The sequence below is a fragment of the Anser anser genome, assembly GCF_964211835.1.
Source record: "Anser anser genome assembly, chromosome: 13".
NCBI lineage: Eukaryota > Metazoa > Chordata > Aves > Anseriformes > Anatidae > Anser > Anser anser.
Window position 1 is genome coordinate 14,901,262 of NC_139734.1, and position 21,834 is coordinate 14,923,095.

At 40.9% G+C, this 21,834-nt stretch overlaps 1 protein-coding gene and 1 long non-coding RNA gene across 3 annotated transcripts in view; one reads left to right on the top strand and one right to left on the bottom strand.

The window, feature by feature from the left end:
• DOCK11 (dedicator of cytokinesis 11) overlaps nucleotides 1–21,468 on the top strand; it is a 79,773-nt gene extending 58,305 nt beyond the window's left edge. For both annotated transcript variants that reach the window (XM_083797048.1, XM_083797047.1), the window contains exons 41-53: nucleotides 4,220–4,402; nucleotides 5,114–5,227; nucleotides 6,944–7,159; nucleotides 7,241–7,298; nucleotides 8,720–8,826; nucleotides 9,788–9,910; nucleotides 10,826–10,939; nucleotides 13,213–13,359; nucleotides 14,413–14,623; nucleotides 14,921–15,111; nucleotides 15,755–15,855; nucleotides 17,331–17,469; nucleotides 20,081–21,468. In XM_083797048.1, the coding sequence (XP_083653174.1) occupies nucleotides 4,220–4,402; nucleotides 5,114–5,227; nucleotides 6,944–7,159; nucleotides 7,241–7,298; nucleotides 8,720–8,826; nucleotides 9,788–9,910; nucleotides 10,826–10,939; nucleotides 13,213–13,359; nucleotides 14,413–14,623; nucleotides 14,921–15,111; nucleotides 15,755–15,855; nucleotides 17,331–17,469; nucleotides 20,081–20,203 (1,827 nt within the window). In that variant the 3' untranslated portion in view covers nucleotides 20,204–21,468. The remainder of the gene's footprint in view (nucleotides 1–4,219; nucleotides 4,403–5,113; nucleotides 5,228–6,943; nucleotides 7,160–7,240; nucleotides 7,299–8,719; nucleotides 8,827–9,787; nucleotides 9,911–10,825; nucleotides 10,940–13,212; nucleotides 13,360–14,412; nucleotides 14,624–14,920; nucleotides 15,112–15,754; nucleotides 15,856–17,330; nucleotides 17,470–20,080) is intronic.
• On the bottom strand, nucleotides 11,536–18,829 carry LOC310880760. Its single transcript, XR_014571904.1, has 4 exons — nucleotides 18,729–18,829; nucleotides 18,549–18,623; nucleotides 18,322–18,374; nucleotides 11,536–11,564 (listed from the first exon to the last, which is right to left on the bottom strand). It is a non-coding gene; the product is annotated as an uncharacterized lncRNA (long non-coding RNA).
• Nucleotides 21,469–21,834: the final 366 nt, after the last annotated feature.

Here is a 21,834-nt window from a genome sequence, read left to right on the forward strand (position 1 = left end):
ACTGAACAAAGTCTGATGAAAGACAGAGACTGCTAAAAGTGTTTTTCAAAGGTGGAAAAAATCTGTACTATGATTGTTTTACTATAACTACACATTAGAGCTAAGAGCTAATATGAGTATGTCTAGGGCTGATTTTTGGTTTGTTCTGACCAGACACGTGAAAAGCAGAAAATGCAGAAGTCTCGCTAGCTACCTATCTGGCTCCAGACAGCATGGTTTCCTACATGATGTTTTTTTCCATGGGGCTTCTTAAAGCCTGCCAAATTGGCAACTGTCACCAGCAGGAATCACTTAGTTTTTCTACAGGCTCTAATATATGTTTATTGCTTTACCTTTCCCAGTATCTTTCAAGTTTTCTGCTTGACTGTGATCTGCTAGTCCTTGAAATACATCCTGCTGTAGATCTACATACACCCCGCGTGAACATAGTCTCTCAGCACCTCTGTCCCCCTTATTAGCTGAAAGTTTGTGTAGATGAAAGTATTGTTTCTTGCCTATAGCAAATAAGAGACCTTCCTTGCCTCCTTGGCAAATTTTCTGTGTTTGTTTAAATGCAAAGCCAAAGCTGCACACCTGTTCAACTTGATCTCACCATCAGCCTTCAAAACCTGGAGCCCTTCAGGGGTTACACACTCATTGTACGAAATGCTGATTGCAGCAACAAAGGCTGCATTCCAGGCAGCTGCGAGGACAGGCATTCGGGTGGTTTTCTTGGATTTCTGCCATCCTGAATCCACACTGAATTTGGCATTATGGGTCTTTGGAGATTTGAAAAATTGCTTTCAGTTAATTTCTCACATTTCCCCTATGACAGGACACGGTGTTGCTTCTGTAAAAGCAAGATATGAGCCCAGCAGATGGTATCTATAAGGAAGTGATTTCTTTGCCAGCTCTTTAACCGCATGGGTCCCAAACTTCCTTTTAAGTCCTCTGAAAGACTTTTCTAAGATCCGAAGCAACAATAAAATAGATGGGGCGTCACTGCATTTCACGACAAGTGCAAGGATGGCATGTTTTTCTGCAAGTTTGTTTTGAAATATGAAAGTTAAACTGTTTTGTTTTGAGTTGCGTATCATTGCTAGCTATAAAATAGAGTTAATTTCAAGAAAACCAAAAGTGAATTATACCTCTGACGCAGCTAGTAGAGACCATTTGTCAGTTTTATGGCCTTCTGCAGCCGATAATTAAAATGAAAAGGCCCCCCCTTTTATCTAGTGTCACAGCAAATGGTTGTTGGAGGGAAAACCTCCAGAGAGTTATTTCACTTCCCAAAATCTGTCTTAAAAGTACCCTTATTTCTTCATGAAACCCGGTTATTTCATAGGCAAGAGATTCAGAATAGAAATGTCGCAAGAAAGCAAAGAACAAAGGAGGTCTATAATTGTTTGCATGTTTGGTTTTGGGTTTAAAATGAATGCTGCTTGCATGCATGTGTGCCGGGAATTTGGAAAGGGAGATTTGTCTGCTTTACTGGCTGGGAAGAAGCAATAATAGCTAGAATATTCCTGTTTAATATCCCAGGTTTTCTTAAAATCTAAATCTCTTTTCAGAGCATCAGATAGATGAATACGTATGTGTATGCTTGGGAATGGTCTTTAAGTTAAGGGTTATGAAGGAAAAGATGCACAAAGTAGAGGGCTGAGATAATTTGCCTGCGTTAAAGAGACGAGTGGATGTGAGAGAGATGGAAACCCCATGTAGCTGCCAGCTCCATGCCTCTCTGTCCCTTGGTGCATTCATACTATAGGGGCCTGTTAGAGGCATCACCTTTCCCAGGCCCTGGAGTACGAAGGCATCAGAGCTTTGCTCCTTTCCTGCAACAGCTGATTGCATCTGACCATGTCAAGCCTTGCTTTCCTTCCCCATTAGTGCAATTTCACAGCATCAGGCTGTGATTTGTCCAAACTGATGCCCACAACTTTGAAAGGCAGGAAGGCGCATAAAGCTTTCTGCCCTACTTTACTGTGCCAAGGCTGGTCTGGAGCCTCTCGCTGTGCTGACTCCTGCTCCAGCCCTTCGTATTAGGCCTGGACCAGAAACATACTCCTCCAGAGCACATGGGGTCATGGCCACGTACAGTGTTTCTCAGCACTTCCCAGCTTGTGTTCTGCCAGCTGGAGAGCCGCAGTCAGCACCTGGTCCAAGCTGCAGCAGGCATAAACCCTTGGGTCTGCAGCCCTGGCACCACATGTGATTGCATCTGCTTGGGATAGGTCTCCAGAAGGGAGGTGCTCAGGGATGCAGGTTGGCTATGAACAGGCCACAGCTTTTCCTCCTGGAGCTGCTGCACAGTGGAGAGGAGTACTCAGGGAGAGATTTGGGGCTTGTTGCCCAACAGATTTTCAGGCAAAGTTTTCTCCCTAGCACTGAGTTGGAAATGTTCACTAAATCTCTGCAGGCAAGCAGTGATGCATGCCGAGAGCCAGTGCCAGACATATTTTCTTGGGTGCCCCTGTGCTGCCCGTGCATGCCCAATCTCACATCACTGTGGCCATCTCTGTGCTAATCCCAATTACTAGTGTGATCCTATCTCACTATGGGAGGATTGCATTACAATAGGCAGCAGTTACTTAATAGCTCCTTTCCCAAGTGCACACGTGACCCTCTTGGCCCTGTTTTACTATGATACTTATTTGCTTTTCTCCTTTTTTTTTTTTCCCCTGAAAATACAGCAAGAGGCAGAGAACATCAAATAGTTGGGCAGTATTTTCATGCTGCCTTGTAACCTGTGTGGCTCACTGTAATCTCTATGCTGTAGTCTTCCTAGATGCAGCTCCTAGATTTCTGTTTTAAAACTTGTCCACCGGCACGCCATGGTGGTGGCCACAGCAGTACCTACAAGCTTTTCTGAATCATATATATTTAATGCAAGGAATAGAGGGCCAAGGCAACATCTCCAGGCTCTGACTTGGAGGACGTGAGTGAATACTCTGACAGCGTTTACTGTCATCTCCCTTGGGGAGGTGGTAGGACAGAGAGAAGTGACTCACAGACCATGCCCCCTCAGTACCACTGTGTCGTGAATGAACTGAGCAAATCCTCTCCCCCGAATAGACAGAAAACATGGTTACCTCTTTGTGCTAGGAAGTTCCCTAGGGCTTGGTCCCTGGCAGAGGGAGCAAAGTGCTGCTGCATGATGCCTGAACAGCCTCCGCTCGCCCCAGGACGCACCCCTCTCCAGCCAAGTCCCTGTGGTGGCTGTGGAGGCGGCTGCGTGCCAGCACAAAACCTTGCCTTGTTCTGCTACTCTGCACCCAGCCCACTGTGGCGGGGGTGGAAGGAAGCAGCGTGCAGTCCCACCTCACAGCCAGCCACCGCTCTGACCAAGGACGGATGGATGCGTGCTGGCATCCCCGCTCCGGCAAGCCCTGCATGGAGGCTGCTGCCGATCGGGGCAATGCATTGCTGCAGCTGTTGGCTTTTCAGGCATGGCTGAGCTCGCCCCCGCAGACATGCGCTGAAATAGGTGTTTGCTAAGGTGACAGACGTGCTGTGGCAGTGCAGGCTGCTGCTCTTCCCTTTCTGCTTTTCTTCACCCTGCTGCAAATCCCCAAGCCCTGTTTCTAACCAAACTAGCTCATGCTGCGGTTTGGCTTGGTCCTGCTGCTTCCTGGGGCTGGCTCAGTTTGCGGGGTCACTGTGTATTTGAGGCGCTCTGGGACAAGTGTGTCCCTTACTTGCTTTCCTGAATTTCTGAGGGCAGTCATGACTTTAGGCATTTTTTCTGGGACTTGTAGAAGTAGCTGTGCAAGCATTGCAGGTCATGTTTCCCAGCAGGGCTGGGCTTGTGGGCAAGCTCCAGCAGATTTTTTTGATATATCACACAGCAGCCTGTGGTGGGAATGTCCATGGGACCTCCTGTCTCTGCCCTGCTGCCTGTGTTTATGGCTTTTGCAAAAGCATGAGACAGAATTCTCTCTGTCCGATATGATGAGAATTTGCACTAAACCAAAAATTGTTGGGGGTAGGGATAGATGGACATACACAAGCACATCCCCAAAAAGTGTGACAGTTAAGGTCACGTTGCTTTAGGAAATGTGGTTAAAAATAGATCCTGATTTCATTCCCACAAATACTTTTGAGCATGAAACTTTGGCAGAAGTTTTATTTAGGCTGTCCAGGCTGGAGCCCACTGTGTTGCCCCATGCCCCTGCTCATCTGAGCTCTGTAGGCATTATTTTGTGGAGTATGTTCTAATATTTGCATACCTTTTGTGAAGTTTCCCTCAGCGTTTTTCAAGGGAAGGGTGAACATGTGCGCTGCCCTCTGCTATGAGATTCTGAAGTGTTGCACTTCGAAGGTGGCCTCCACAAGGAATGAAGCCTCCGCTCTTCTGTATCTGCTGATGAGAAATAACTTTGAGTTCACCAAAAGGAGAACATTCCTGAGAACACATCTTCAGGTCAGTTACTGGGGAAAAGGGAGGGATTGGGACACCCCAGATTTAATGAACAGATATATCGATATAGCTGGGTTACCACATGTCTGCAGAGGAACTTGTCGTGTATTTCAAAAAAGAGCAAATCTTGCCAATCTTTTATATGGACAAAATGCCTCTTGATTTCCAGGCTTTACCTAATCCCTGTTTTCAGTAATTGGCTTAGGGCCCATTGGGTGAAATACGCTGCCATCAAGCACTCCAAGTTGTTGATTTTTTGAAATTGCAACTACAAGACACATCTCTGCCTCAGGTGCTGGCTGGGATGGGGTGCGAGGTATGGCAAGAAGAGCCACCTTTAGGGCAGGAGGCGGGATTTTTCTGGAGCTGCTTTTGAAGCGTTGCTTTTTTAAAGCAAATTTATATACCTAGAGGGGCAGATGAACACCCTCTGGGTTGTAATAAGTCAGGTAAGAAGGTAACCAATGTACTCATTTCTGCGTTGGGATTTGTGTTATGATTGTTATCTTGTTAATTCTGTGAATTTGCCATTCAGCAAAGCAGCTTGGTCCTCTGGGGACTGTTTGTCCATGAGAGATCAGACAGTAAAGCCACAACAATCGTTGCTTACACTGTGGGAAAGACATGTTTTTGTATAAGCTTTTTATGTAACTATGACAATAAAACTTTTCTGTTAGGGCTTGTTTAAAGAAAGCCCCTATGCTGTCCCAACAGATAATAATTGCAGTGAGCCAGTTAATAGCAGATGTGGCACTCAGCGGTGGGACGAGGTTTCAGGACTCCTTGCTCATCATTAACAACTTTGCAAACAGTGACAGACCTATGAAGGTAAGTTGGAGAAGATAAATCACATTATGTGCTATCAGCCATTAATGCAAGATGGGGTATGTATGCACTCAAGGTAAGTGCATACTCATGTTTAAGGGTAAGCCTAATTATTCCAACTGTATGATTTATAAGCACACTCTGGCCTGGTTGCTCAGTAAACAAGAATTATAGCAACAGCAGTAGGGCCAGCTGTACCATGCGTCATGTTCCACTGTGATGCCTAACGGCAAGAGGAGAGAGCACAGTAACTCAGGTTACACTTCGCATAGGGTGCTCCTTTCAAGGGCTTCCAAAGAGCTTTCTAAGAACATCCAGCTTGGAGAGGAATGACAAGGGAGGGCCTGCTGCCTAAAGGAAATAATTAGCAGGAATTAAAATTAATTAACTGATTGTCAGTAATATTATGAAAGTCCTCTTTTGTAAAGATTAATGGTTTTATTTCTTTGGAAAATAACGGTCTCTCTTTGCACTAGAATGAACAGCTTCTACCTAACCCATTGAACAATATATCATCACTATAACTTGCTTCATTGTGCATGGTGTAGCTGCCAGTGTAGGACTGAGAAAAATGGAAAAGAAGACTTTTATAATTCTATGACCATCCCATGACCTAAAGGTGGAATGGGAACCTCAGTTGGGTGTTGAATTGTGATATAGCAAAGTTATAGTTAGGATATACCTGACAAAAACTTCAGCTCTCTTCTGCATACGTATATTTATAGGGTTTTCACTGATCCAAATTTTGCTGGTCTTATTTTACATCATGAGACCATCATTATATCTAGTTTACGTACAAAAATAAGTACAAGACAGATTTCCCAGTACAAGAGAGATTCTATTATGGTGGAGAGAATGCCGTGCACAGGTCCAGACATAGCACAAGGAGAGAGAAGTGAACCAGGCTCAATACATAAAAGAGAAAGATGAGGAGGCATCTAACTGTTACTTTCTACTACCAAAAAGGGAGGTTACAGAGATGAGGAAGTCAGGCTCTTCTCAAAGGGGCAGGATGAGAGGCAATGAACACAAGTTGCTACAAGGGAAATTCCAACTTTACATAAAGAAAAAAATGTTTTCCAAGATAGTGGGGCAGGGGCCAGAAAAGAGGTCAGATTTCTGTCCTTGGAGATTATCAAAACTTGGCTGGACAAGCCTTGCTTTAACTCAGTGCTGATCCTGCTCAGAGCAGACGATCAGACTTGAGCATGTGTTTTTTTCTCTAATACATTCCAGTGGTGGGAAGCTCTACAAATGCCTTTGGTGCTTTAGGAATTATAGAGTGAGCACATCAGATAGTAACAAGCCAGATGTTGATTGAAGAGAAAAATGCTTCAGGAGTGGTTTACGGTTCCATTCTATGGCATTCACGTGCAAGGAGCACCTCTGTCTCACCCTCACACCCGCTCCTCAGGATGCAGAAGTACCTGCTGCACTTCAGCACAGGAATAGCTAGCCTGACATCCTGTGCACAACCAGGAGAGATTGGCCCTGTGCATGCTCAGATTGAAATATCTCTAATTGAATATGAAATATTGTTTACTTTATAAACTGTGAGTTCAGTAGGTAAAAGCTACAGTCAGTGCTATCCCCTATACTTTGCTTTTTCAGACTGACAGCAAGTGGAGTTTTGGCTTAAAGGGTACCAACGGTCTTTGACAAAGCCTAGAACACCTTTTGTTTCTGTGTTTGCTTCTAATTAAATTTGTTTTGTATCAGGCAACGGCTTTTCCTTCTGAAGTCAAAGATCTGACAAAGAGAATCCGTACAGTACTTATGGCTACTGCCCAAATGAAAGAACATGAAAAGGATCCAGAAATGTTGATAGATCTACAGTACAGTTTAGCTAAATCTTATGCAAGCACCCCAGAGCTCCGGAAAACATGGCTGGACAGTATGGCAAAGATACATGTGAAAAATGGAGACTTTTCAGAGGTAATTTACATAATTAAAAACAACGTGCCTAACAAGACAGATGTACAGATGACATTTTAATTTTCCCTTTGTACTTTGCAGGCAGCCATGTGTTATGTTCATGTAGCAGCCCTTGTTGCAGAGTTTCTGCACAGAAAAAGTAAGTGTGTACTGTTTAAGAGGCACAAGACAATGCAGTGGTGAATGATGATTTGGTAAATTATTATTTATTGATCTCTTCTGAACATGCTAAAAAGGAAAAAAAAAATGCAGTGTGACATGATGAAGGTAGAAGAAGGTGAGTATTTTTAAAGAAAGTAATCTAAGTGTTCAAACACAGGCATCTACTAGGCTGGCCAGGTCTTAGACAGTCATGTTGGCACCTTGCTGAGAAAAATAAGAACTGATACATCATGTCTCAGTTTAAATGTTCAGATGTATTTCACATTAGGAAATGTGCTCACAGGGGAAGCCCATTTTACAAACGGGCTGTATGTATGTTCATCAGAAGTATCGCTATAGGCAATACAGAAAACTATATAGAAGCAAACAGTCAAAAATCAGTCAAAAAATGAGGTGATAGCCTAACTATACAGATACATAAAGAGCAACTGGAAAAAAGAGAGTGGTGTGGTTTAATGCAAAACAGGACAAACTTGTGTATTCTCAAGTAAGAGCATAACATTTTGCAGGTTTTCTTGTAAAAAATTATTCCACAGTTGATATATTGACCCCATTTGTCCTTTCCATGTAAGGGAGTATTGTTGAAAGAGACTTAACTTTCTACTACTTTTAAAAGTTAAAACCGCACAGAATTTGACTGTGTGCACTGCCTTGGCTGGAAAGGTCTCTTAGTGCTTTGCTCAGGGGGCTTGAAGTCCCTCCAAATTCTGTGTGTTGGCTAAATGGAAAAAATCAGGACATGTTTTTTTGATATGTATATAAACTTCATATGGCTGCAGAGGGAAAGCTTTCATTGAAAAGCATTGAAAAGCTTCATTGGAAGCTGAACCTTCTTTATTTGTACCCTCGAGGCTGCTGTCCACAACCAGTGGTAAAAAAGAAGAGGAACGAGTCTGAAGGAATATCAAGTAATATACCTTGTGTTATCTCTGTCAGTGACACTGTTTACATGTATGTAGGCTGGAAACAGTTCAATACAGGCTGAACTACTCAAAGCTTCACGGTGCATAACTATGGTTTCTGCTAGGAGTATACTGCCCTGTTCACTTACTATCCTGCTCTCCAGCATCCAGCTGTAGCTTTCTCCTTGAAACTTCTTTGCAAAAATATACCCTGGTCTGTCCTAATGGGTTGGTCAAAGGTGACTTCCAGATAGTACACTGGAAGATCTGTTGTTGATGTTAATCACATACTAGGAATGACTCCTTTGGCAAATGGCTGGGGAGATTCTTTGTACTTTGTTCAATCCCGTGACAGCAAATCAGTAGCAAAAATGGGAGTCGGGTCCCCTGCTGCCTGTAGGACTTTGCTATCAACTGGACTTCTTCTTTGACCATTGAAGCACGATGCATTTGAGAAAAGTTATTCTGTGAATTCATTTGCTTTTGTCTGCTACAGAACTCTTCCCCAGTGGATGCACTGCCTTCAGGAAAATCACTCCCAACATTGATGAAGAAGGTGCAATGAAAGAAGATGGTGGGATGATGGATGTACATTACAGTGAGGTGAGGTCCTGTAGTATAGAATATGGAAAATTTGATAACCTAATAGGATTTAGTGTTAGACTGTGCTCATGTGAGCTTTAGCAAATTGTAGTTGTGCACTGTCATCTGTAAGGAAGGCTGTTCCATGGCAATTTCCCAAGAGAACTCTTCGTTGACAGATGTTATGTGTACAATTCAGATAGGTAAATCTGGTGCAAGTTCTTGGTTCCTTTGAAAGGCTTTTCTAGTTCTGAGAGTGAAAAAGCTACACCGCAAACTTTGTCTGCCACGTTATGCAAATGCTAACCCTTGCCAGCACAGGACAGCGCAGCTTGGTATTTTTGAGGCACAGAATGTAAGTCAAGCTCTGCCGAGCAAGAGGTCCGTTTAGATTCCCCTTGAGTTTGGGCTGTGCTGCAGGACACCATGGTAACAGAACAATCTAGAGACCATAGCAGGGCACTGGGGAAACAGAAAGATCCTCCCGTAAGTTACAGAGAGTCACGATTACTTCTGCTCTGTCCATGTGCAACTGGGTGGGCCACGTAGGTGAGTGAGGTGGCCCTGCAGCCTTGCTGCTTGACTGTCCATTCATCAAGACTAGGCTTGGGGATCCTTAGCAGTACATCCCATTGCTATTGCATGCATGTTCCTTGAACATACCTCTTTATGTACCTCTTTCTTCCAGAACTTTCATCTCCATATCCTCACAAAATTGTGGCATTCTCTTAGGGAGGTAGCTAAATAACCAAGGCATACTTGCTGGCTACTGTGCTGATTGATGAGTTACTAAGAATTAAACTTTTAAAAATTAACTTTTTTTCCCCTTCACAGTTTAGAATACTTTTGGAAAGGCCAGGAACACAAAGTATTTGAACTTATGTAACTGTGACCACTTATACTGGGACCTATTAAAGTATCTGTAGCTCAAATGGTTTATCTTCTCTTTGACTTAACAACACCCATTTGGTTGCTCTTGTAGGAGGTCCTAGTGGAGCTGCTGGAGCAATGTATAGATGGTCTGTGGAAAGCAGAGCGTTACGAAACAATTTCTGAAGTTTCCAAACTGATCATTCCTATTTATGAAAAACGGCGTGAATTTGAGGTACTCATTTTGAAGTAGTTTGTATGTATCAGGTAATTTCATAGGTTGCTAAGGAAAAAGCAAGACACTTCTATTTCTCGCACTCTGAGTTAATGGAATGGAGTCTGTAAAGCACACATTTTGCTTCATTGCTGGTCATTAAACAAATGAATGAAAGCAGTGGTATGGAGGGTAATTATTAAAGTTAAAGCATTCCTAGATGTGGAAGACCATTACTAGTGAATAATGCCCATCTTCCTTTCCCTAAAATAAAGCTGTCATTCCCATATGCTCATCAAAGCCATAGATTCTTTTTGTCCTTTAGTACGTAGAGACTTGAGTGTTTTAAGGGTTAAGAAAAGCGTGAACTGTTCAAAGAGAGGACTGGATCCTCAAGTAATTCAGTGGCTAGCAGAGAGGAAGGAAGGAAGCTGTCACTGTCTTGCTACTCCCCAACACCTGCATTGATCTGTGCTCCAGCGAGGCTCAAATGCTGATCAGTGCTCCCCTTTCCCTTCCTCTCCCATGATCCCCTCCATGTCAGGAAAGCATCCAGCTACATAAATAAAGCTATGAGAAATCTTGATCTATTGTTTTCAACATAAAGCTGTTTTTAATCAGAAAAGAATTTCTGAGTAAAATACTGCAAGCTGGTCTACCCTTAAAGGCTTAGTCAGTGAACATGCTGAGACTGTAGGCTGTCTTCTCTCGAAAGACAGTGGTTTTACTGCAGTCCACTGTACCTTTCAGACCTGAAGCCAAGAATGTGCTTGAGACTGAGGTTTTTTGAAAGAAACTACATGAACTCAACCTTTTTAGAAATTCTAATTTGCATTCTCCAATGGATTGTGATCAAATACTCCGTAGCTTCCAGTGTTAGCTAGAATTTCCTGCTTGTGTAATTCTGCTTTAATGATGTCAAGATTTGTTTTTCAGAAACTTACTCAACTATACAGAACGCTTCATGGAGCATATGCTAAGATATTGGAAGTGATGCACACAAGGAAGAGGCTTCTTGGAACTTTTTTCAGAGTGGCCTTTTATGGACAGGTAAGTATATACACAGGCTTGCCAGCTACCGCTCACCTGGCATCGAGACCCATAAAGCTGCTGCTTGGTCAGGTCTTAAGCTGAAAAACCTACTAGCTCCTCTGGTGCTCCACTAGTTTGTTGTGTCTTTGTGAGTGTTTCGGTATTGCACCCTTGAGGTGAATGTTTGTATCTCTCTCTAGGAGCACTTGATTTATTATAAATTTTGTTTCTGCTGATGGGATTTTCAGAAAGCAGTAAGAAAATTACTTAGCGGGTTCAGAAAACGTTTTTTTTTTTTAAATTAGAGTAGTTATAAGTTACACAAACACAATTTAGCGTGTATAGTATATAAGCAGTAATAGTATTCAACCATAGATTATAAACAGTAATAGTAACAGGTATTTTCTTTTGCAGACTATTGCTGCTTCCTTCTAAATATTAGCAGAGTAAAAGGTTACCTTAGAAGCTGGAGGCAAAATATGTATCAGAGTTGGTTTCATACTTTTAGGGATAGGTAGTATTTTTCATTAGCTGAGGTAGTTGGAAAAATGGAGATCTGGGGCTCAGTCCCAAAGAGTGTGATCTTACCATATCTGATGCAGTCTTCTGAACCCGAAAGTAGTTGCATGTGTTTTTCTTCCACCTATAGCATTAATCAGATAAAGTGTGTTACTTCTCATCTCCCTTGCATCTCTGGACTATCTTCTTCTGCTTATGGACCCATAACCCCAAGGGAAATGCAGATTCCCTCTTTAGAAAATACTATGTAAATGATATTAGCCCTGCCTTTCCTGGTTCCTTCTTTTAGAAGATGTGATGAATACCCCTGAAACCATCATGGGTTTGTACCTTTGAACACCACTGTCATTTCACGAACAACATATCTTTATTGAGAGCAGCTCTGAGGAGGAGGACCTGGGAGTGTTGGTTGATGAGAAGCTCAACATGAGCCAGCAATGTGCACTTGTAGCCCAGAAAGACAACCATATCCTGGGCCGTATCAAAAGGAGAGTGGCCAGCAGGTTGAGGAAGGTGATTCTCCCTCTCTGCACTGCTCTCATGGGACCCCACATGAGTATTGCATTCAGGTCTGGGGCCCCCAGCACAAGGAGGGCATGGACATATTAGAATGAGCCTAGAGAAGGGCCTCAAAGATTATCAAAGGGCTGGAGCCCCTCTCCTATGGAGACGGACTGAGGGAGCTGGGGATGTTCAGCCTGGAGAAGGGAAGGCTCCAGGGAGGCCTTATAGCAGCCCTCCGGTACCTAAAGGGGGGCTACAGAAAATCTGGGAAGGGACTCTTTGTCATGGCGTTCTAATTCCATGGGTTGGAATTAGATGATCCCTAAGGTCTCTTCCAACCCAAGCCATTCTATGATTCTATGATCAGTGACTTTTGCTGCAGCAAACATTTTGTCCTCATCTTCATACTTCATATACTTTGGGTATGTAAAAAGTTAATAAGGTTAGCAACAGATAAAAGGAAACAACTGCTAGTTTGGTTTTCTAGAATCTAGAAATAACTGGATCAACCCCTAAAACTAAGCAACGTAACGTATCATCCTGACAAACAATACTTGATCCAGTTTTGCACTGTAAAGCTTTGTCAGCTTTGTATGTCAGCTACATAGAGATAGTTTTAATAATGTCACAATTTCTGATTGGAGCAACTTGCCAAAGCATGAAGCTTTCATGCTGTTTCCATTACAGGGAGAACTGGTAAGGCAGGCACTGGTGCAATTTTGTTTCTGTTTTCAGCAAATACACTGAGTTCCACTTCCCTGAATGCAAGAAGAATCAAAACAGTGGAAGCATGTTTCTTTATTTATTGCTTGAAGTCCCCGTTGGCTTACACAAAATCCTTTTCTTTAGACTTTTCATATGGCTCTGCTTTCAGGGCTCGGCAAATTTGTCTTTCTACTCCTTCTCTATCCCTGGTTTTGGTGTTTTTTTCTCCTAGTTGCCTCTTTCCAACCTTCCTAAAAGACAACCTCTGACCAAATCCCTCTTCCACGTTGTTTAGATTTCTCATTCGTCATACTAACGCCTTTTTGTTTAGCAATGACATGCTCGTATTTGTTGAGGAATTTAAAAATTTATTTGCACAATTTTTGAAGGAGTCTATTAAACAGACCACATTGCGAGATTTAGTGCAAGCCATAGTCTTCTAAACCTTCTTCACCTTCTGAAATGTTAGTAGAACGTTGCTTTCGAAGTAGCAAATCTGAAATAATGTTTTCTAAGCGAAGAAACTCATCTGTTCCTCATGACTTGTTTATGATTACTACTAGACATTCTTTGAAGAAGAAGATGGAAAGGAATATATCTATAAAGAGCCCAAGCTGACAGGCCTATCGGAGATCTCCCTCAGACTTCTTAAACTTTATGGAGAAAAGTTTGGGTCGGAAACTGTAAAAATTATCCAGGATTCCAACAAGGTAAAGTTAAAATGCATGATCAAGCTAACAAAATGCAGTGAACGTCAGGGCCACATAGTAGAGAGTGCACTGATGAGTGCACTGACAAAAATATCAATTGTATTCTACTAATACTGGTCAGGGCCTGGGACTACACTGCTCTAAGCACTGTGCAAATGCAGCACAGAAGGATGAGCTTTGTTCTGTGGACCTGACAGATGGGAGATGACGGAGCATCCCTTCCTTCTGCCAATAGAAAGGGAGGAGCAAGCCCTATCTTCTGCCCTTTTACAGGCACCTTGCTTCCAATTGCCCCTCCCATCCCTATGCTCCCACGTGGACAAGGCGCATAGCTTGGCAGTGTGGTGCTGATCTGTCTTCCAGGTGGAAATAAATGAGTTGGGAATTATGAATGGGAAATGGCAATTTACATCTCTCTGAGCCCTGTTGCTGAAAGGTGTTGGGAACCAGCACAGAGGAGCAGATGATTGGAAGGAGAATTACTTGTCATTGCTCTGACACTCCAAATCTAAGAGAAAATCTTTTGTGGCCTCATAGTCATAGCTTCCTTTCCCTATAGAATATCCATTTATGCTCACTGCAAGGGCTGTGCACACTCTTGGGTTGGAACTGTGGATATGTCTCAGTTACTAAAGACAATGCTAGAGACCTGAAATGTTGTTTTGTGCAAACCTGCAGATTTGCATCATACAGCACAGTGCTGCATAAATGCTAGCTCATGGCTGGGAAGCAATATGGTCATATTGGAAGTTCAGGAGTGTGCTGCATTGATCGATAGCACAATATGACTATCCCTTCCAGGTATACCTTGCTTGGCACCAGATGTGGTATTTCTTGTGCCACAGCCTCGTTGTCTTGTATGTCTGCTAGCTGATGGTCTAACCAACACAGCTGAAGGTAAAGGGAGTGTTTGATGTGTCATTCACATGCATGCAGTGGGGCCAGGACAGCAGAGAATCAGAGTGTACATCCAATCCCAGTATATAAATTAAATGATTGTAAGTTAAATTGCTAACCTTTGTTCTTTTAGTGAGAAACTCTCTTATTTCACAGGTCAATGTTAAAGACCTTGACCCTAAGTATGCTCATATTCAAGTGACTTACGTGAAGCCCTATTTTGAAGACAAAGAAATCTCTGAAAGAAAGACTGAATTTGAAAGAAATCATAACATCAATAGATTTGTATTTGAGACTCCTTACACTTTATCTGGAAAAAAACACGGCAGTGTGGAAGAACAGTGTAAAAAAAGGACCATTCTAACTAGTAAGTACAAGCATCTGAACTTGAGACAGTAGGTATCAGCAACTGTTTTTAGACCATTTTATCTCCTAAAAACTTCTTAATCAAAACTGTGGTATGATATTCTGGTTAGAAGGGGGATTTACCTTGCATTTCTATGTGCAAATTTTTACAAATGAATAAATTGTGATGTTAAATTATAGCCCTGTTCAGGATTTCACACACACCAAGTAAAACTCTGAGCATAAGGATCTATCTGTATATACTCCTGTTTGCTAAAAGACTTTTCAATCTATAAACCTCATTTGCTGTTTCTGCTAGCTTCGAACTCCTTTCCATATGTAAAGAAGAGAATTCCAGTCAATTATGAACACCAGGTTAATTTAAAACCAATTGATGTTGCAACTGATGAAATAAAAGACAAGACCGCAGAGCTGCAAAAACTCTGCTCTGCTGGTGATGTTGACATGATCCAGCTGCAGCTCAAACTGCAAGGCTGTGTTTCCGTGCAGGTAAGGCTTGACATCTATTCAAAATTACATTTATATACACATCTCAGAGTGAGTCATCTTTTCACAACACAGCACATTTACTTTCCAGAAATCATTAACTACCTTGTTTGCAGCACTGCAGCCATCAGCCTGCCAGCGCAGCTTGCCTTGCCACATATATTTGTGGGTGGTTCATGGCAATAAGGGTTTTGTCCAGTGGTGTTTGCAGTGCCAAGTCCAAGTGTAGCTGCACATTAGTTGTCCATGGGTGAATGCTAAAATACATTTAGTTCTTGAAGACTGTACTGTAAATATCAGGCTGAAATAACCTTTTTGTGAACCTGACTATTCTCCAGCCGGATACATGACCTTAAGACTCAGACCATACGGCTTGCCAAACGGAAATAAGTGGAAAGTATGAGGAAACAGATTGCCTCTCTGTTTTTTATCTCCCTTTATCTTTTGGTCTTAAAAAGCCTAGATGGAAAACAATTCTCAAGTGTTGAGACTTCAGGTGCCTCTGGTGATACTAGTAATGTAGAGCTGGTAGCATTCAAATAATAAGCTAATTATTTTCAAGAAAAAAAAATATACGCTTCTTAACCACCTTTAGCAACTCAGTCAAAGTTCTATCATAAATGATTCCTTACTTCTTTGGTTCCAGGTTAATGCTGGTCCCTTGGCCTATGCCAGGGCTTTCCTAAGTGACAGCCAGTCCAGCAAATATCCTGCTAAGAAGGTGAATGAGTTGAAAGAAATGTTCAGGTAGGACTTCTAATGCAGTAAAAACTTGCCAACTGGCTGGAACATGGTACTTGCTTTTCTTGTGTTTTTGTGTGTCTCCAAAATCAGCAAATGCTGAATGCTCACATCTTATAAAGATCCAGGTCTGATGATGCCATGGTTGCTCAGACATATGGAAAAAAGCCACTGTAACTATATATGTCAAGTGTTCCCAGTCTTGGGGTTGTGATTACCATGACTGAATGCCTGCTTCAGTTGTTTTTGCGGGTATTTGAGTTTGTAGAAAGTACGCTTGAAAATTAGAGGTCTGATAGTCTTGTGTTCAGGACTCTTTCATTTTGTGCATTGTTTCCCAATCTTTCCCAAGATATTTTTGACTACATAATGATGAACTTCAAATATTTTAAAGCAAATCCCTTTCCATTTTATGAGGGACCATCATTCTTGATTGTTGCTATATTTGGACACTATATGACTTGCACAGGCATTTTTCTAACTCTCTCCAGTCCCACAGGATAGGTGCATAGACCATGGCCTTTTACTTCCCACTTGAAAGTGTCCCCCATATAATCCAGCAGCTCCTGCTTCACCTCAGGATGACGTGTTCCCACACTTTGCCACACTACTTTCTGGACCTCCTGGGAGCAAACAGTTGCCCACTGGCTTTTGCGTTCGTGGCTTGGTGCTGGTGACACCCATTTCATCTGCTGGTCACAAAGCAGCATTAGGGCCGATTCTAGGTATCTTCAGTGTATTGTGTAATCTAGCAAACCATGGAAAGAATAAGGGAATAATCCCTGCAAACCTGCCATGCATGGCTGCAGAACAGAGGAAAAGGACAAACATAATCTGTTTCAAGCAAAAAATAAAATAAATAAATAAATACATTTCTGGAAAATCCCAGACATGCTTGTAGTATTTTCACTATAGTCTCATTAGAGAGAGAGAGAGAGAGAGAGAGAGAGAGAGAGAGAAAGAAATAATGCCTGTGAAATAAGAGAAGAAAATGAGCAACAGTAACCAAGAAAACAGTGTTACAGCTCCCCATGATCTATATTTCTTGTCTGCTGTTAGCAACTTGACCTCATGTGGTGCACGTCCAGCATCACATACATCCAGATTTGTCAAGCCCTGTACAATTGATTTCCCTCCTGCGCCTGAGCATGGCCTGCCTCTGTTTTGTGACCCCACCTGCTGCTGGTTGGGCTCATCTGAGATCTACAAGCTGTGTGTGGTGCCACAGGTTCTGGAGAAGGTCAGAGACCATTGTGCACTGCAGGTGTGTGCGCCCCCTTTATTCAGCACCCAGGCTCAAAGGAGCCCAGCAGAACACGATCCTGTGTTGAAGGCCCTCCCCATTCACTGACCCACTGTGCCAGGGATGCCCCTAGAATGTGACTTGTCCCAGACATCGGGGAAAAGGGAAAAACTGTTTTCTTTCGGTAGAAAAAGACTGGGAAATTGTAATACACAAAGTTAATTCCTTTCCTCCCCAGGAAGTTTATACAAGCCTGTGGAATTGCTCTGGAGCTCAACGAGCGACTCATTAAGGAGGATCAAGTGGAGTACCATGAGGGACTAAAATCAAACTTCCGGGATATGGTGAAAGAGCTTTCAGATATCATCCATGAACAGGCATGTACCGCATGTCAAGAGCCCACAAAAGTGGTTCTCTGTGCTTGAAAATTAGCTAATGTTGAAAACTTACTGAAAACTAAGTGAAAACACCTCATGTAATTTAACTAAATTCAAAAAAAGGCAAATAACTAAATGTGAAAAGTAAATGATACACTTGGTAGGTTCCTAACAACCAGTTTCTGTTGCTCGCAAGCCTCATCCTGGCAATGGTATACACAGTGGAGTCTTCAGTGACGCATATCATTAGTTTCCTGGCTACTTTGGTCATCAGAAATCTTGTGCCGTGTTTTGCTTCATGCTTTCTGCATTGGAAAAGTCCTGTGATAAGTCACAGGTTGAAATTCTCTGGCAAAATTTCCATTTCCTGTTATATCCCGCTTAAGTTCCTTTTTTCTTTTCTTTAAAGGATGTTTTCTTTGAATTTTGACTTAATGCCAACTATTCATATGCACTGATAAGGTATTTGTGCTAAATTATGTGACCCATGTTTTAATGTTTTATTGGATCTTTCTAGGAAAACACATTTGAATCGTAACATCAGAGAAGTGAGAGGTTCAGGGAACAATTCCACATCTATCTAGGATCATGCTTTGAGATCAGATGAAAACTGGTTTTCTGAAGTAACCTCTTTATCTCTGTGCTCTAATTGTGCCTTCATTATGACAAAAGAAAAATCAATGTAGATTTATAGTATCAAGCATGTAAGATGAACGGTTCTGACTGTGTTGTGATTCATAGGTCTTGAAAGTTAGAAGAATGTTTTCAAAATCTCCTAGTTCCTCTATAAAGTCATTTAGCTTCTCACGCCACAGGTAGATATACTGCTTAAATATATAAATATATATTTACCTTTTATACGACAGTTCCACGTGTGGCAATTAAAAATGTAGCACGTTAAGTCCCTAAAAATAGATAGAGAAATTCCACAATAATTTGAGAAATACATTAAGGAAAATGTGCAAGTAGCAAAATAATATAACTGCAACAGGCTGCTATTTGTAAGTCACGTTATTTACAGTAAAATAATGCTTATGAAAATCAAACAAAGTTTTTTTTTTTTTTTTATGGAAAAGTACCTTATCATTTCAGGGAAGCAGGATGTGTAGTCTCGTGACGTGGCTGAATTTTGTCGTAGAAATATAAGGGAGGATCTGTTTGAGAATAAGTAATATTCTGCTTGTGACCATCATTTTCCCAGTGTGAAAACTACTATTTTGCACATTTAGCGCATTCATTTTTTCATGTACATTCCCTACCTTGTTTACTTCACTGTTGAATTTTGCTCAGAGATGTTTGTCCATAGGAGTTGCCACCTGCTTACTCTACGCTATTTGCAAGTAATCCTCTCCAAGACATTTGATTTGCATGCAGCTGCTGGAACTTCTGTGGTTTCTGAATTCTGCAATAGTCAAATTGAAAACAAATCACTCAGTTCTGCACTGTGGCAGTATAATAGTTAAGATTATCTTAGAACAAAGAAGCATTATTAAAGCACACCTTATTATCTTTACATATTTACAAATACAATGTCTTGTTCTCTTCTGTTAATGTGTGAAATATTACAGCAACGGAAAAGTCAAAGTGAATTGCTCACTGGGAAGGAGATATTTTCACTTTCTTCTATGGGGCTTTAGTATTTTGTAATTGATCAAAAACAGCTTAAAACATAATGTTTACAAGCACTGTTCTTAATCATTGTACAAAATTATATAGATAACTGCTGACATTAATTTTGTATTGCCATCAAATGAGCCAAGTAACTAGCAATTTAAACAATGAAACATTTTCTTCTGCAAAATTGCTCAGTTAAGTGTAAAAAGTATATTATATTAATTTAGGGTTCTCATTACAAATAACAAATCCTTTTCTAAATTTTTTCAGTGCCCCAAAGCAACACAGGCAGTGCATTTATTTTGAGATGGCAGGGCAGATGGGTCAGCCTGTGACCTATCTACTGATATTTTAAGTTAGGGAAATGTAAAAACAAAAAATTGGTAAACTGCACCCGAATAGGTACAAGAAGCCTCAGAGAGTGTCTGAATACTGGATGTCCAGAAACTGTTTATGGTGGCCAGTGATCTCAGTTTCACAGATGTAAATTAAGACTAACTTGTTGGCTGATGAACCACAGAGTGAAAAACAAATACCCAGTCAGCTCTAGAGCAGCTCTAGCAGTACATTGGATTCCATGCTGTGAGACCATCCTTCAGCTTATAAAATACAAAATTTTGTCACAGATACAGTGGGTGTTTGTTATACTTAGCTGCATATGCTCCCCATGCTTATAAATTAATTAAAAACAAAAACAAAACCAAAAAAAACTATCGCTGCTAAGATATAATAAAAAATTTCTATACAGAGAGAATTGTTTCTTTGCTTGACTGGATAGTCATAACTGAAAGCTATCTGGTAATGTGCAGAAGAATGTATATATGAATGCTACAGAAATTGCTAAATTACTGTTCTTTCTCATTTTTTGTTGTGCTGCCTTTGTGAAACAGCTTTGAAGACAAGGTCGGATATCTTTTTCACATATCTTTTTAAAGAGCTTGATTATAATAATGAACTAAAACATTTACTGAATTTGTGGCTGTTTTGTTTCATCTAGATGTACCATGAAGATACAATGCATTCGCCATGGATGCATGACTCCTTACATGTCTTCTGCGCCATCAGCGGGACATCTGGTGATGGAAGTTACTGTTCACTCAGACCCACTGCTGAAATATGAACATGTCAGCGATATTTTACAGAGCTTTCTCAGGAATATTTGGAACTGTACAAAGGATGTTAAAAAAAATCCGTGATGAGTGAATTTACCATTTTCTTCCTCCAAAGTTACTATGCTTTCAAACAGGGTGCTTGCTTATTTTGCTGAGCAACATTGAAAGTGCCTGGACATTGCACCACTGTGCTTGTTTTCTACCTTTTTTTTTTTTTTTTAAAGTGTATAAGAGGACATGGAAAGGCAGTTATCTAAGTATGTATTGAATTGCAGAACTATGAATTGAAATGATAATGGTACTGTGTAAAATTGTACAATGGAATATGATAAAATGTAAAACTACTTTGTAAATAGAAGGAGCATAGAGTATATAGAAATTAGCACTGTATCATATTTGCTGCTAAAAGCTTTCTCGGGCAGGGAAGATGACGGAGAAGTTCTAAGAGATCTCACCTGTAAGAGATCTTCCTTGTCTAGAAAGTGACATGGGGTCCAGACGCCCCTGTTTCCCTCACACGATGAGAGTAAACTCGTGTTAGTCTGGAATAATTAAAACCTAAATCAGAAATGATAGTTTTTGTACATCCTTTGGGCAGGTAATTGTAAAGCGACCTCTATGAGAACTGAGTATACTATAGCTGATTTGAATTTTGGCTAACCTTTCATGTCTCCAAGAGGATGGATTGTAGTCACTAAGGACAACCTAACAGATTTGTCATTTGATACCAGTTTTTCCTCTTTATCATTCATTGTCTCACACAAATATAAACCCTGAGAACACCTTAAAGTGAGTTGGGCATTATAAAGTGCTTTAATGTCTTTCGATATAATTCTAATAATCTATGAGATGTGTTTAAAAAAAAAAAAAAAGTGCAGTGCATTGCAATTAAGTAATTCATGCATAAATGGTATTGTTTTAACATCATATGACATGCATGTTCCCTCCTTTTAAACAGATCTGTTTTCTGCAAACTTGTTATTTTTGTCCAAGAAGTGGTTGAAGAAAATCTATTCTCCATAATGCTTTTATTCCGTCTTCCCCTCCCCAGAGCTTTAGTACATTAGCTCTGTCTCCTTTAATAAGACACTTTCAGATCCAGGAAGAAGAAAACAGTTCAGTAATTCTTTTATCCAGCAACATTTAAATGTCTGTGATTTTCAAAATCCCATAAATTGTAAATATGATTCCAGTAGTTGATATGGAAAGGTGTTTTGTTTGTTTCTTTTAAATGATATGTAACAAAATGCCATAATAAAAGGACTCCAGCCTAGGTATTTAGCTTGGCTATAGTGTTCATAGAACGTTAAGCTTCTGATTTCTGTAACAAAAAATATCTTCAAATAGTAAATGGACCACATTTCAAAATGTTCATTATGCATGATTCTAAATACCTGAAATTAATTGTCTTTTGAGAAACAAATGTTGTGATCCATACATTCACCCACTAGCAGTTGCAAGCAACGTTTAGATATGCCAGTGTAACAGATAGCTCACATTTCTGCTTCTATGTGCTTTTATGCTAGGCAAGCCCTAAATTTAGTTTAACAGAAAGAGGAAGAGAGTTTGAATGTTTAAATATGGTTACTACCTTACTGATTTTCATCTTTCAGCAAAGAATGTTTAAAGGCAGATAGTG